The 15,477-nt window shown below is 41.0% G+C and overlaps 2 protein-coding genes across 14 annotated transcripts in view; one reads left to right on the top strand and one right to left on the bottom strand.

The window, feature by feature from the left end:
* The window catches only part of CDK5R1 (cyclin dependent kinase 5 regulatory subunit 1), a 94,203-nt gene that overhangs the window by 41,369 nt on the left and 37,357 nt on the right, over positions 1-15,477 (bottom strand). For 6 of the 12 annotated variants that reach the window (XR_013354192.1, XR_013354191.1, XR_013354190.1 and 3 more), the window contains one exon: positions 14,944-15,261. The exons of 2 other annotated variants lie outside the window; for them this stretch is intronic. The gene's annotated coding sequence lies outside the window, so the exon portion shown is untranslated. Of the gene's footprint in view, positions 1-13,347; positions 13,646-14,057; positions 14,261-14,943; positions 15,262-15,477 lie in introns of those variants that run through there. 4 more of the 12 variants (XM_077852155.1, XM_077852154.1, XM_077852158.1 and 1 more) reach the window with 2 other exon arrangements.
* Positions 1-15,477, top strand: part of MYO1D (myosin ID) — a 326,058-nt gene that overhangs the window by 278,354 nt on the left and 32,227 nt on the right. Inside the window, exon 22 of one of the 2 annotated variants that reach the window (XM_077852149.1) lies at positions 11,125-11,152. The exons of the other annotated variant lie outside the window; for it this stretch is intronic. Within the exon in view, the coding sequence (XP_077708275.1) occupies positions 11,125-11,137 (13 nt within the window). The 3' untranslated portion in view covers positions 11,138-11,152. Of the gene's footprint in view, positions 1-11,124; positions 11,153-15,477 lie in introns of those variants that run through there. 2 annotated transcript variants of the gene reach the window in all.

Below are 15,477 nucleotides of genomic sequence, written 5' to 3'. Positions count from 1 at the left end.
CTCTGCCTAAGACTAGATGTTACATCCAAACAGAAATAAACCATGGGATCTGGGCATGGCCTGCACATTGATTTAATCCACTTGATAATTTCATTAATCCTCACTCTCTTTCTTCAAGTCCTATGGTTTAGACCATTGCCTAGACCCTCACCACCCAGGAGTCATTTATCACCAGACACCAACTGCTCCATGCTTAGTTATAGTACATAAAATATTTCTAGTGTCAAAAACTATAGGAGATCTCATTTATAACTCTACATTAACTGTTTCACAGATATTGAGAAGAAATGGCTGTGAATTGGATGAAAAGATTATTTTTAAATTACTTCACTTTTATTATTTCTGTTCCTTTCATTAGAGGTTGTCCCCAGATGCTTTTTAGAAGTAAGGCAGTGTGTATTTATAAGTACCTTTTAAAATTACCTAGAAAACAAATCCATAAAGACTGAAAATGTTGGGCTCTGTGACCTGCTTGTTTTTAATGATGCAGTATCACAGAGACCTTACTAATCCTTTGTGATTAAGTGTAGGAATTTTGCTTTAATCTTTGCAACAGGTTAGTTCATGAGAAAAAAAAAATCACTGCTATTTTTTGATATTGAATATTGCTTTCAATCATTGCTGGAAGCTTTGAAAATCATTTTGTTTCATGGGTAATCATAAGGAGTTTTGACCTAACATGTTACAGATATTGGGCTCTAAATTGTCTGTAAAATATTCACTATCAAGTTAAAAACATTTTCATAGATTTTTTGCACTTTATGTTTTAACCTCACAATACTCCTGTAAGGTGGGTAACGGAATTCATGGTATCCTTCGTGTGACAGGTGAAGGAGATGAGAGAGACCTGCCCCAGGTCACAGATAATAAACATCTGCATACATCACAGACCTTGCCACCAAAGAGTTTATAGTCTAAGGCAGAGGTAAATGGGCATTTATAAGAGTAGAAAGCTCCCATGAGCAGAAAGCAGTACCCTTAACACCACTCACCATAGGGCTTCATGAGGTTGGAAGGTCAATGTCGCACTCCTCCTATGACTTTGCTTATGTTTTCAGAAGGTGACCCAGTGATCGCTGCTCACTGCCTGTCTTTAAATGTTGGTGTTCATATTTGTAACAAAGTCATGTGTTCTGGGGAGAGTGTGTGTGTATATATATAGAAATAGAAAGTGGGGCAGCCCGGGTGGCTCAGTGGTTTAGTGCCACCTTCCGCCCAGGGTGTGATCCTGGAGGCCCGGGATCAAGTCCCACGTCAGGCTCCCTGCATGGAGCCTGCTTCTTCCTCTGCCTGTGTCTCTGCCTCCTCTGTGTGTATCTCATGAATAAATAAATAAAATCTTTAAAAAAAAAAAAAAAGAAATAAAAAGTGATACTGAATGAAAAGCCAGACATACACTCACGGAGTCTCATCCAAAACAGCAGCCTCCCTCCAGCGTTGGAGAGCAGATCTCTTTACCATGGGGTGAATGTCCTCAGAGTCCATGATCTGCCCAGACCTGTTCAGCTCAAACAAGGCCTAAGTGCCCTCTAGCCAGCACCCTGCCCCCTTCCTCATTTCCCTCTTCTCCCATCCACCCCTGGATACTCCAGAGGACAAACTTACGGCCAGAGCCAGATGTCCTCAGTTTAAGGCTCTGTAGAGGCCAGTGATTGCTCTTTCTTCATATCAGGAGCAAAGAGGGGCTTTCAAACAAAGCTCTCCAAATGCAGCCATTCTTGGTAAATTCTCCATCATTAGAAATACACAAGCTTAAACCAGACAATCACTTAGGATGTCCTAGAAGGTGTGTGTTGGTTGGAAAGGGAATCACAAAAGATTTCTCCTAAAGCAAGCATCTGTGATTCTAAGGCAGTGGAAGTCACCTGTATTCCTGAGGACACAGGAGCACAGGAGGCATAATGTGTTAACAGCTGTACAGAATGGAAAAGCGTGACATTTATTTAATGCACCTAATTGCTTTATGCTGCACATTCCTTAGCTGTAAAATTGTAATAAAAATACCTGCCTCATGGGATTTTCATGCAAATTAATTTAAATCATGAAACAGAATATAAAATACTTTGCCCAGTGTCTCAGGTGCTAAGTAAGTGATGGTTTTGTTTAAAAGATTTGCTGTAAAAAAAAAAAAAAAGATTTGCTGTACACCGGATGCCATAACACCTACAAGAAAGATTTGAGGGCAGCCCCGGTGGCCCAGCGATTTAGTGCCGCCTTTGGCCCAGGGCCTGATCCTGGAGACCCGGGGTCGAGTCCCGCGTCGGGCTCCCTGCGTGGAGCCTGCTTCTCCCTCTGCCTGTGTCTCTGCCTCTGTCTCTGTGTCTGTCATGAATAAATAAATAAAATCTTTAAAAAATAAAAATAAAAAAGATTTGATTGCTGCTTGGGATAAGTAAGAGGGATCCTCCTTTTCTGTGATTTGGTCAGCCGTTAGCAATGGAGCTCAACAATAATCTCCCTAATGCAAACAAAATAAAGGCAGCCCCACTTTGTACTTTGCGTTGCATCTCTGAACTTGCATTTGGCTGTCACTGATCTATCCATAAACAAAAACCTTTAGGTTTTATAAATTATGAGTGATAATGGAATTTGGGTTTCCTTTCTTGGGGTTCCTCCTAAAAGGCAGGAAAATTCATTTTTCCATATTTGGAAGCACAGAGATTTGGGGGGAAGTAGTAGGTTCTCTTTAAACAGTATTCCTGACAGCTCTCCTCCCCGCCTCCCCCCCACCCAAATCCTTTGTCTACTTCTCTGGGAAAGGTGCTGGAAAGCAGCCAGTATGTAGGAATTAAAAAGACAACTGGTACAGAGCAGAAATGTGTTCTAAAAATACTAAAACCAGCAAGGATTCATCTGAAAGCAGAATAGCGTCTCTGTATACCCCTGCTTCTGGACTTGCTCAGAGCTGTGATGGCTCTGTGTTATTTGGGGATGACAGTAATCATGGAGCCTGAGAGCTCCTCAGCAGAGACAGAGTTCCTAGTGGAGGGATGGTTTCCATGGCAATAGCATCAGCATCTGAATGACTTCCTGTCACAACAAGTTGGTGATTTAATGAGTTCATTACTGAATTCCAAAGGAAAACTGGAGAGTGGATGAGCCACCATTCAGCCCTCAAAGTGCCTAAATCTATAGTGGGAGAGCCATTTCTCTCTGCACAGCCAGGGTGACACACAAGCAACCTGCGGGCTTACTGCCTGGTGTCTGGGGCTGGGGATAGTCCTTGACCGGATCTGCCGCACGTGCTCTGTGGGGGCCTGAATGCCCGTTATCCTAGGAGTGTGAGAGAATCCCAAGAGTCTTCATTATAAGCTCGCCCTGATCCAAACTAATGAAATTAATGATCGCAGGAATCTAGTCCAGGGCTTCGGAAGCATACCCCCAAGTATTCCAAGTCCTTTAGAAAAAAGCCAAGAAAAGAGAAACAGACCTTAAATTCTAATAGGTTACCAACAGAAGCAAAAGGGAGGAAGCACGTGACCCTACTTCTGTTCTTCAGTATAGTACAGAGACAATTTGGAACAGGAACAAGAAAACCACGTGGATACCTTCAGAAATCAGGGATGTCATTCATTTGGTCAATTGCATATAAAATTTGAGCTGAGAGGTAATGTATCATAATAAGAATGTATCATAATTAACCTTTCATACCTTGCTGTCTTTGCTAATGAAAATCTACCATCTGGCTGCCAGAGTAACACAGCCTCAGTCTGGTCAATTAACTAGGGGCCAGACAGGGACAGAAGTTCAGGAGTGGCCATAATTCCTCGGGAGCATCTTGTTGGCGGAAAGTGGAATGGTATTCCATTCCTCTCACATCCATTTCCCCATTAGTTCAGTAAATATTTGATTCCTGAAAGTGTTCACAGTATAACAACAGGGACAGAATAAATTCAGAAGGAAGCACAGTAGAAGAAAATGATGTGCTACCATTTCTTGATGGCAAAAAGCTACGGCCAAGCCACAGCCTCTCATACGTTTTCTCCTTTAACCGTCTAAGGACCTGAAGAGATGGGTATTGCTCCCACTTTTCCAACAATGACACTGAGAGCTGGAGAGGCTGTGTCCCCTGCCAGAGGTGCCTATGGCTAGTTAGTGGCAGAGTCAGGATTTCCACTCCGTCCTCTCCAACTCCTTGGCCCATGTTCTTATCCATTTTGTGTGGAGAGGTGCAGACTCCAGGCTGGGGCCTTTGGGAGGGCAGAAAGGAGGTGCTGCTTAATGGGACCTCACGAAGTGGACAAATTCTTCCTCCTACATTAGGCAGTGACCCCAGGTCAGTACCCTAAGGCAGGTGGGCCAGGTCTACGTTCTGTTTCAAGGACAAGAGGAACTTTTGAGAAAGAAAAATCACAGCAAACTAAAAATACTCCTAGAATAGCATAGAAGGTAAAAGGGGGGGGTGATGTGCACGTGCCAGTATTGATCCTTTTCTGCTTTAATAGAAATGAGGAGAAGCAGTTGCCTGACTGCTTGCTGCCTTGAAAGGATGTCCCCTTGAGTTTCAATTGTCCGTATGTGAATGGAGTGACTTTCAGAACTGACATGTAGCATATTTTCCTTGGGTGCCTGAGAGCTTAATTGGCCTTTCACTATTTTTCTAACCCTAACCAACAAAATACACTGGGACAGGAGAAGGTTGCTTGCATTTGCTAAAAGTACTGCCCTGAGATGTGGCTAATAACAAAAAATTTTGCCAGCTAAACCTTCCTCATATTTGGAGGTTCCTTTAAAACATATCACTATTTCATTAAATCATGTGTACATGATGTACATGTACATCATTTGGACAGTGTTATTTAAAAAAAAAAAAAAAGCCAGTGCCACATAAAAAGCAAGTCCTTTTTGCTTGACTACACATAGGATTATCTAATCACAATTTAGCAAGGCCACCTCTGGCAGCTACACAAACTAGGTCTAGGTGTTGTCTAGGTGTTGTCACCTAGACAACAATAGAAAGGGCACCCCTCGAGCTGTGAGTATGGCAGCCGTCATATTTAAAGTAACTCTCACAAGATAAATAAAGATCTAATGGATTATAAGCACTAGAGTGGAGGTAAAGATCACTGCCCCCGGTTTCCTCTGCACCGTGCAAGTCATCCCACCCTGGCTGGGATATGTATGGGTTAAGGCACTCGCTACTTCTAAGTGTTACGGGGCATTTCACACAGACCTCCCTGGGTGTATTCCTAACTGTGCTTATGATGTGGGGAATATTTAGAAAGTAGTCATTCCTTCTTGTCCCCAAACTGTTGGTTCTTTTTGAGCATTACCTCCTACGGGGTTTGCAAATGTATTTTCCATATGCTGCAAAGTGTAAACATCATGCTGTTTCTGCTCTTTAGATGTCCCTTCGCATTAAGTACACATGTCTGAACACGTGCATCAGTAAAGTGTTAATAAACTGACTGGGGCACAGCTGGAAAGGGCTTGACCGGAGTCACAGGAGAGGCAGGATGCCTCACTTCCCTGTCACTCTGTGGGAGGCTGGCAATGAGGCACGTCTGCACATGTACACGTGTAAGCTAGGACACCAGAGCCAGGCTTCCAAGCTCCAGAGGAAAGGTAATTGCTCTTCAGTGTGGAGAGCAAGGGGGAAAGTCTTTTCCTTCCCGGGAGAGGTTTTGCTAGACTGCTGGGCACTACACTGATCCTGTGTAGGCCTGTGGCTATTTAGCACTGCCATTTTTTATTCTGTCACTGTCACTGTGCCAGGCCTGAGCATATAGAGATGAATGAGACATGAGGCAGATAGATGCCATCAAGAATGATGGGTGCTGGGACGTCAAGGTGGCTCAGTGGTTGAGCATCTGCCTTTAGCTCAGGGCGTGATCCCGGGGTCCAGGGATCGAGTCCCACATCGGGCTCCCTGTGGGGAGTCTGCTTCTGCCTATGTCTCTGCCTCTCTCTGTGTCTCTCATGAATAAATAGATAAAATCTTTTTTTAAAAAAAGAATGGTAAGTGCTGTCGTTAAGTGTATGTGCCAGCAGCCGGGGGAGCTCAGCGAAGGAGCTGACCTGGAGAGAAGGGCAAGGCTGGCTTCAGAGCCTTTTGGGAAGCTTCCTGGGAAAGGTAAAGCTGAGGAGACTCAGGGAGAGGAAAGGAGGAAACTAGCCAGCTGAAAGCAGGGGAAAAAGAATGTTCTAGTGAAAGCAGGATGTGCTGACACTGTTCCAGGGGGCGCTAAGTATAGTTGCATGTGGTGTCAGAGGGGGAGGGAGGGGAGATTGCCTAGAGGAGGGTTGAAGAGATGGGAGGGCCAGAAATGGGTTGGGGCAGAGTCCCATGAAAGCTTCAAATGCCGGGTGGAGAAGAACTGCACATGGAGGGTCTCTGCCGCATGCCAGGGATCATGCAAAAGCTTTGCATGCACACCCTGTCTCGTCCACATGCACATTCTCTTGGACCTGATACTTTTCTTGGAAGCGTAGACTCTGATCCTACAGACTATCCATCTGTACATAAAGAGCTTTGTTGAGCTGTAACTCACATACCATACAACTTGCCCACTCAAAGCATACAGTTCAGTGGTGTTTAGTACAGTCAGAACTGTGCGACCATCACCACAACCAACCTAGAAGATTTTCCTACCCCAAATAGAAACTTCATTCCCTTGACAGTCACTCCCTGATTCCCTCTACCTCACCTCAGGCCACTACCAATCTATTCTCTGTCTATAGATTTGCCTGCTCTAGACATTCACACAATGGAGTCATATTTGTGGTCCTTGGTGACTGGCTTCTTTTACATAGCATCACATTTTCAGGGTTCATTCATATCATAGTAATGTGTCATATCATACATCCTTTTATTGCCAATATAATATTCCATTATGTGAATATACTACATTTTGTTTATCCCTGTGTCAGTTGCTGAACATCTGAGTTGTTTCCACTTTGGGACTATTATGAATAGTGCTGCTATGAACATTCCTTTTTTAAAAAAAAAAAAAAAGATTTTATTTATTTATTCATGAGAGACACAGAAAGAGAGAGGCAGAGACATAGGCAGAGGGAGAAGCAGGCTCCCTACAGGGAGCCCGATGTGGGGCTCGATCCCAGAACTCCAGGATCACACTGTGAGCCAAAGGCAGATGCTCAATTGCTGAGCCACCCAGGCATCCCCGCTATGAACATTCCTGTAGAGGTTTCTATGTGGACTTATTTTTATTTTTCTTAGGTAATATGCCTAAGGGTGAAATACTAGGTCATCTGGTAACTGCATGTTTAACTTTTTGAGGAACTTCCACATTATTTTCCAAATAATGCACCATTTTTATATTTCCACCAACAGTGTATGAGGATTTCAATGTTACTAACTTTCTTATCATCACCATCCTGGTCAGTATGAAGTGGTATCTCATTGTGGTTTTGATTTGTATTTTCCTGATGACTCAAGATATAGAGCATCTTTTCATGAGTTTATTGGCCTTTTCTGTTGTTTTTTAATTTATTTATTTAAGGAAGGGGGTAGAGGGAGAGGAAGAGAGTCTCAAGCAGACTCCAAAGATTTTATTATTTATTTATTTATTTATTTATTTATTTATTTATTTATTTATTCATGAGAGACACAGAGAGAGAGCGAGAGAGAGGCAGAGACACAGGCAGAGGGAGAAGCAGGCTCCACGCCGGGAGCCCGATGTGGGACTCGATCCCAGGTCTCCAGGATCACACCCTGGGCTGAAGGCAGTGCTAAACCGCTGAGCCACCCGGGCTGCCCTCAAGCAGACTCCATACTGAGCACAGAGCCCAACTCAGGACTCAAGTCTAATGATCCTGATATCATGACATGACCCGAAACCAAGAGTCCATCGCTTAACCAACTATACCACCCAGGCACCCCAGCCATTTCTATATCATCTTTAAAGAAACATCTATTTAGATCTTTTGCCCATTTTTTCATTGTTATGTCTTTTTATTATTTAGTTCTAAGAGTTTTTTGTATATTCTGTATATAAGTTCCTCATCAGATATATGACTTGCAAGTATTCACTCCTGTTCAGTAAGTTATTTCTTCATTTTCTCGATGGTATCCTTCAAAGCTCAGAAGGTTTTAACTTTAAAGTCCAGTTGATCTGTTTTTCTTCTGTGTTTTGTGCTTTGGGTTTAGAGACTAATTTTTAACCAATACATCATTTGAACTTGATCCCAGAAGTTATAGGCAGCCATCAAAGGACTTCAAATTGCAGAATGACTTAAGATTTATATTTTTTTTAAAAATCAACCTAATGCATGGGTAGGCTAGTAATGGCTCCCAAAGGTATATCCATGTCCCAATCCCCAGAACCAGTGAATGTTACTTTTTTGGAAGAAAGGTCTTTGCATATACAAAATAAAGGATCTTGAAATTGGGAGTTTACCCTGGGTTATCCAAGTGGGTCCTAAGTGCTACCACAAATGTGCTTATAAGAGAAAGGCAGAGGGAAGTTTGACACCCCCAGAAAAGGTGATGTGAGGACAGAGGCAGAAGTTGTAGTGATAGAGCCCCCAGAAACTGGCAGAGGCAGGGAACCCCTCGGGAAATACATAGCATTGGGAAGAACGTGGCCTTGGCAATATCTTGCTTTCAGATTTCTGGCCTCCAGAACATTGTGAGAAAATACATTAACGACACCAAGTCTGTATTAATTTGTTACAACAGATACAAGAAACTAATATAATGTGGTTTTTTAAAAATCAAGTATTGGAAAGGTTTAAAATGAAAAAGGGACACCTGGCTGGCTCAGTCAGAGGAGCATGTAACTCTTAATCTTGGGGTTGTGACTTTAAGCCCCATGTTGGATGTAGAGATTACTTAAAAATAAAATCTTAAAAAAATAATAAATGAAAAGAAATATAAACAACATGCTGTGCTGCCATTTTTAAAAATTTATATTTAGACAAGATTTACTTTTGTCTATAAAAGATCGTTTATTTAGCTTCCTTTGGCCACTTCTTTCTGATTATTAGTTTTTTCATGATCTTTAGCTTACTATTGGTTACTTTTACAGTTGAAAATACTACATTATCAAATTTAAGATGCCATCTATTATAAGATGCACCATTATTTTATATTCCCCTGAGGAAAAATAATACTGGCACTTAGGTTTTTAAAGTATCAAGAGTAAGGAGCATTCCAGTTTCAAAGATATTAAAGGTTGAACTTCAACTTCAGACCTGCTTTCTTCACTAACCATGATGTCAAATGAAGATGTAAGTGCCCCTGCTTGAACTTTGACATCTATATTTTTACTTTTATATTGTTAATATTTACATTGTTTTATACTGTGATGGTTGACTCTAAAGGTGAAACCCATAACTAGCATTTATATTTCTATAATTTTATGAACATTGTTTCCGGGCAGCCCGGGTGGCTCAGCAGTTTAGTGCCACCTTCAGCCCAGGGTGTGATCCTGGAGACCCGGGATCGAGTCCCATATTGGGCTCCCTGCATGGAGTCTGCTTCTTCTGCCTGTCTCTCTCTCTCTCTCTCTCTCTCTCTCTCTATGTCTCTCATGAATGAATAAGTAAAATCTTAAAAAAAAAATTGTTTCCACCAGAGCCAAGTAGCACACTAGGATTATTATTTTTTTAATCTTTTTTTTATAAAGATTTTATTTATTCATGAGAGAGAGAGAGAGAGGCAGAGACATACACAGGCAGAGGGAGAAGCAGACTCCATGCAGGGAGCCTGACGTGGGACTTGATCCCCCATCTCCAGGATCCGCCCCTGGGCCAAAGGTGGCGCTAAACCACTGAGCTACCGGGGCTGCCCACACACTAGGATTATGTATCCTTCCCTATGGATTCATTTCTTTCTCTACCAAAATCCATGCTATATAGTGGCCAACCCTCAGTTTAAACCCTCAGTTCCTTTCATAACTAGAATCTTAATATGTTGTTTGTCATAGATACATCTCATACAGATTATACAAATCATATAGGCCCTAAAAACAAACCATTTATGATACTGGCAACTATACCTCCTCCTCTTTAGCATCACTATTTCTATAGACTTTCTCTTTAATTCCTCAGTTTATCATCAGGACCTGGAGTAGACAAACTTTTTCAGTAAAGAGCCAGGTAGTAAATATTTTAGACCATGTGATCTTTATTACAAGTACTCAACTCTTTCATCATGGCACAGAAGCATCCATAGACAATATGGAAATGAACAGATATATCTATATTCTAATAAAACTTTATTTAAAATCAAGCAGTAAGCCCATGGGCCTTTGTTTCCCATCCCCTGATTTTTGAAGAATAAATTGTGACTTTTATATCTTGGCAGACAGTTAAAAATTTCAATTTGGAAGGTTTTAAATAATCTAAATGACAGTTACACAGGTCACACAAGACCAAAATAAACACTTGAAAATCTAAAATTCTTGAGATGTGGTTGATACAAGGGTTTCTCAAGGACCTGAGAGGAAATAAGTCTGCTGAAGTTGTACTCTTGTATGTTTCTCCATTCCTTGGGTAAATCAAGTAAGACAGAACAGAGAAACAGCTTCCATCCACCCGCACATTTCTGGGTCAAAGGTGGCCTTGTAACTCCAAAAATAGAATTCTTCCCAACCTCCACTTCCTGCTGACAAGAAGTGTGAACCCTTCGATTTCTAACTGTGAAAGGATGCAATTCATCATTTTTCAAACCACCAAAATGAAATCCTGAGTAATGAAGCTTAAAAGGAGTCAGTAACAATTATTGGAATATTGCCAATGTTTAAGGGTGTCAAGTGGAAAATTCTGCAGATCAGATCCAGATCAGATTTCAAGAAATAATTCAAAATTTAAAATGAAATATATATGGCATAATAATATTTTCTTTATTCATACTATCATTTCTTTTTCAACTCAAATCTAATTCTGAGAAACTAATAAATTGGCATTGCCTTTAGAATTCTACATTTGAAAATCCAGGAAATTAAGCTAGACATAAGATTCATCACTCACTTAACCCAAACATCCATATTTATAGTTCATTTTAATACCTAAACCAATAAGATTTATCTACTCACTTTATCCAGCTGGTAATAATAAAAGTCAGTTTGGAGTTTTAAATGACCTGATACATTAGGATCATCTTTTGTTTTCCTTCATCAAGTTATGACTTGCGATTTCATGCTGTTTCATTTGTTCCAGACCCAAAAAATAGCAGAATCCGAGTCTGTAGCCTGGGAGACCTATAACTCTGCTCCCCTGCCTCTCACTGGACTCTGCCTCTCAGGACTGAGTACAGACTCTCTGCAGGAAGAGAACTAAGTGTGATAAAGAAATTTTCCCCTCTCTCTTGAGTTGCTATGGTCTTGTTTCTGGAGGGAGGACACTCTGAGATCCCCAAAGATATTATCTAAATGTTAGAGGGTTTTATATAAATGCTATATAAGTACAATGTATTTTTCTCTTCCTTCAAAGAGAATAAAGTCTTTGTTGGCAAAATGTTTTTAAATTATTTACTTGATTGCCTACTTACTATAAAGTTTTTACTTTAATCATTTGGTCCTCATCACAAGTATACTTCTTAATCCCCATCACCTGTTTCCCCCAGGCCCCCATCTCCCCTCTGGTAACCATCAATTTGTTCTCTAGAGTTACAAGTCTGTTTCTTGGTTTGCCTTCTCTCTCTTTTTCTTCCTTCTGTTCATTTGTTTAGTTTCTTAATTTTCACATACGGTATTTGCCTTTCTCTGACTTACTTCACTTAGCATTATGCTCTCTGACTCCATCCATGTTGTTGCAAATGGCAAGATTTCATTCTTTTTTATGGCTGAATCATATTCCTTTGTACACATACAGCATTTCTTTATCTATTCATCTATCAGCGGACACTTGGGTTGCTTCTATATCTTGGCTACTACAGATAATACTTCTATAAACATAGGGGTCCATGTATCCCTTTGAATTAATATTTTTGTGTTCTTTGAGTAAATATCCAGGGGTATAATTGCTGGATCATAGGGTAGTTCTATTTTTAACTTTGTAAGGAACCTCCATACTGTATCCTACAGTGCCTAAGGTGAAAGTTTAATCAGCAGTTAAACCTAAGCAAAAGATGCTATATTTTCGATTTTATTCTTTAAAATGACATCTTTGTGTAAGCTTAAAGTTTTGTCTCATTTCCCCAAAAGTATGCCATTCTCCTCTCATACTGCTTGTGGATTAAACTCTAGATTTCATTAAGACAGAACAGAGCCTTTAATGGAAGTAGCGTACATGCCTAATTCAGTGGGAAACTCTTGTCGTATGTAATATTTTCAGGCCTGTACTGAATGTCTCCTGTTACTCTGCAAAGACTAACATATCACAAATGGCCACTGGATACAGCTGTATGGATTCAGCTGAATGATTTTCATTTTTCTGGAGAACAAAACGTCTGTGTGTTGACTCTCCATTCTCTGTAGTTGGACAAACAGATTGGTGAGAATGACACCTGTTGTTCCCTGCTGATCGAAGTGTAGCAGCTGTGGATTTTGAGAGTTAACCGTATTTTGCTCCCTCAATTCATTTCTTCTCAGGGTCCTCCAGCTGGTTCAACAACACCAAAATATATGCCCATATCAACAAGGGGTAAAAGGGGTGGGGGGCCTTTTTCAGTAATGGTAACACACATCCAAAAATGAGGAGTTAATATTAGCCCTAGCATTTGTCAGCGGAGCATCAGCAGAAACTTCCACCCTACTCTTCAGCTGTCTTTCTGCTTCACCATTTGCAACAGATTATTACAGGACTCCCTGAAAGCTTCTAGGTATTATACTAGTTAAGGATCAAAACTTTCCATATAAAGCACTCCTCCCTTAGAAAAGTAGAATCTTCACTTTGTTCATGTCTACCTTCATTTAACCTTGTTCACAGATGTTCTCTTAGAAATGATCTAAAACCATAAAAACTATATATGTATGTGTGTGTTCCAAATTTTGAAAGTAATTGTTGCATATTCATGGGTAAATTTTGGAAAACAAAAATCTCAAGAAAAAAATTTTAATCACCATTAACATTGCTGCGCAGAAATAACTACCACTTCAATTTTAGTATCTATGAAATTTTGATGGAAAGCAAGTTGTATGCCTTGGTTTATCACTAATTCTACTCGAGTAATTTCCTGTTAACATAAAACTTCATGCAAATGTTTAAAAACTGTGTTTGGGATGCCTGGGTGGCTCAGTAGGTTAAGTGTCTGCCTTCAGCTCAGGTCATGATCCTGGGGCCCTGTGATCCAGCCCTGCATCGGGCTCCTTGCCCGTTGGGGAGCCTGCTTCTCCCTCTGCCTCTACCTGCTGTTCCCCCTTCTTGTGCTGTCTCTCCATGTCAAATAAGTAAATAAAATATTTTTTTTAAAAAGAAAAAAAAAACCCACTGTTTGTTGGATGTTTTAGAAGTTTGCAATTTTTTTTATTGTAATTTGTGCTGAGGTGAGTATCTTATAATAAATGCTTTTTGGCATTTCAGATTATTTCCTTAAGATAAACTTCAAATAGGGAAAGAGTGTGCTAGCAGACGGCAAAGCAGATGTGACATCCAGCAGGGAACAGAGAGCAGGCTGCACAGAGGAACTGGAAATAGCTGGGTGGGGCTGGAGCTGAGGGAGCTCCGCAGGGAGGCAGAAGCTCAGTAACTGGAGAGGGAAGCAGATCCCAGCGACACAGGAAGGAGTTCAGACTTCTTCCTGAGGTCAGTGAGGAACAAAAAGGAGGGTTTCAGGCAAGATCAGATTTGTAACTCACATATCTGTATTTTAGGAAGATCACTCTGGCTGCAACTTGTAGAAGGGATGGGGGCAAGGAGAGCAGAGAAGAAGCTCTTAACAGTGATTTTGGTGAGATATGATAAAAGTCTGGATAGTGAGGATTAAGGGAGAAAAGATGGATTTGGAAGAGATTTAGAAGGTGAAAATCTAAGGACACCTGGGTGGCTCAGTGGGTTAACTGTCCAGCTCTTGATTTCAGCTCAGGTCATACATGATCTCAGGGCTGTGAGACAGCCCCACATTCAGCTCCACGCTGGGCATGGAGCCTGCTTAAGAATCTCTCTCCTTCTGCCCCTCACCCCCTCTAAAAAAGAATAAAAATAAATAAAAATAAATTTAAAATCATTTATTTTGAAAAGTAAAAATCTCTTGGATTGCTGCAGAATGGAAGAAAGAAAGAGTCAAGGAGCATCTGGAGGCTTCTGGCTTGAGCAGCTGGGTGGGAATCCAAGTGGAGGTGTCCAGGAGTCAGCTGAATCTAAGGTTTGGGATCCGAATGAACTACAGATTTGGGAATTAGCATATAGAAACTATCTGAAGACATGGAAAGGAGAAGGAGGAGAGAGAAGACAAGAGGAATGGTTAAAGAGTAGAAGGCAAGAACGTGGAAACCACATGAGAAAGTGTTCTAAAGCCACCATGCCAGGTGCTTCAAGGAGGTCAAGGAATAACAACAAAGGTAGAAAACCCAACTATTGACTGAATTCGTTGACTTAGAAAACCCAGGGAAGCAAAGTGCGATCTATGAAGGCTGGCTTCTTGAAGAGCATCTCTCTCATTTATTTTGTAGCCAGCCAGCACACAACATAATCTTAGTGTAGACAGTGGTAAATATATATGGTTTACACTTAATAATGGAGGTGGAGGGCCTCAGCTCTGCTGTGGCAAAATGGGCATATCAGTCTCTATATACTCTTAAGACCTACAGAGAATTTTGGTGACACTAGCTACCTAATAATGGTTCTCTTCAACTTTTAATATTTCCCCATTCATGCTTCTTAGAGTAACCCAAATACCCTACTATGGGCACCTTTTCTAAGGCCATGGGTCATCATAAGATGTTGGCACTACATTGTTTGATTTGCTATAAACAGTTTCTTAACTTCTAAGTTCCTGTAACCACGTAGCCATCATTAGTAGCAGACAGAAACTTGTGTAGAAATTCAAAAGAAGGCAGAACATTCCTGGTTGAAAGATAAAAGAGAGATGGAGATCAGAAAGGGATTCACATTTTTATCATTCCTTTGTTTCTGATAGTTGTTTTAGACAACTGCCTTCTCCCCACTTAAATTGGAAGTTATCAGTGGAATTCCCAGTAGCCATAGTGGAGGCAGGGGAGTTGCAGTGCAGGACCTCAAGAGCATTCTTCTAGAGGAGCACAGTGGATTAGATACACTCCACAACTGACGGGCTCTTCGGTGATGGCAGTTTGCAGCTAGATAATGAGGTAACCATTGAGAGCATTAAAATGCAGTGACCTCTAAGACAGTACTATGTTGTGGTTCCTGATTCTGCTGTTGAGACACCAATGTTTCCTGTTCAGTAAGCAAACAATAAGAAATATAAGATCTGGTGCTTAATACTCTAGAAGCTTAAATGTTGTCCCAGTCACTCTCCTGCGTGTTTCAGCATTATGGTCTGTAGAGATTTTGAATTCACTTCCCTGTGCTGATCATGCTTGTCAGGTATTAAAATAATCTAGTCAAACCTTCACTGAATGCTTCTGCTACTGTGCATCATTATGCATGCGC

Source organism: Canis aureus, chromosome 16 (assembly GCF_053574225.1).
Source record: "Canis aureus isolate CA01 chromosome 16, VMU_Caureus_v.1.0, whole genome shotgun sequence".
NCBI classification, from domain to species: Eukaryota; Metazoa; Chordata; class Mammalia; order Carnivora; family Canidae; genus Canis; species Canis aureus.
Note: the sequence above shows the minus strand (reverse complement) of the source record. Positions and strands in the feature narration are given on the sequence as shown.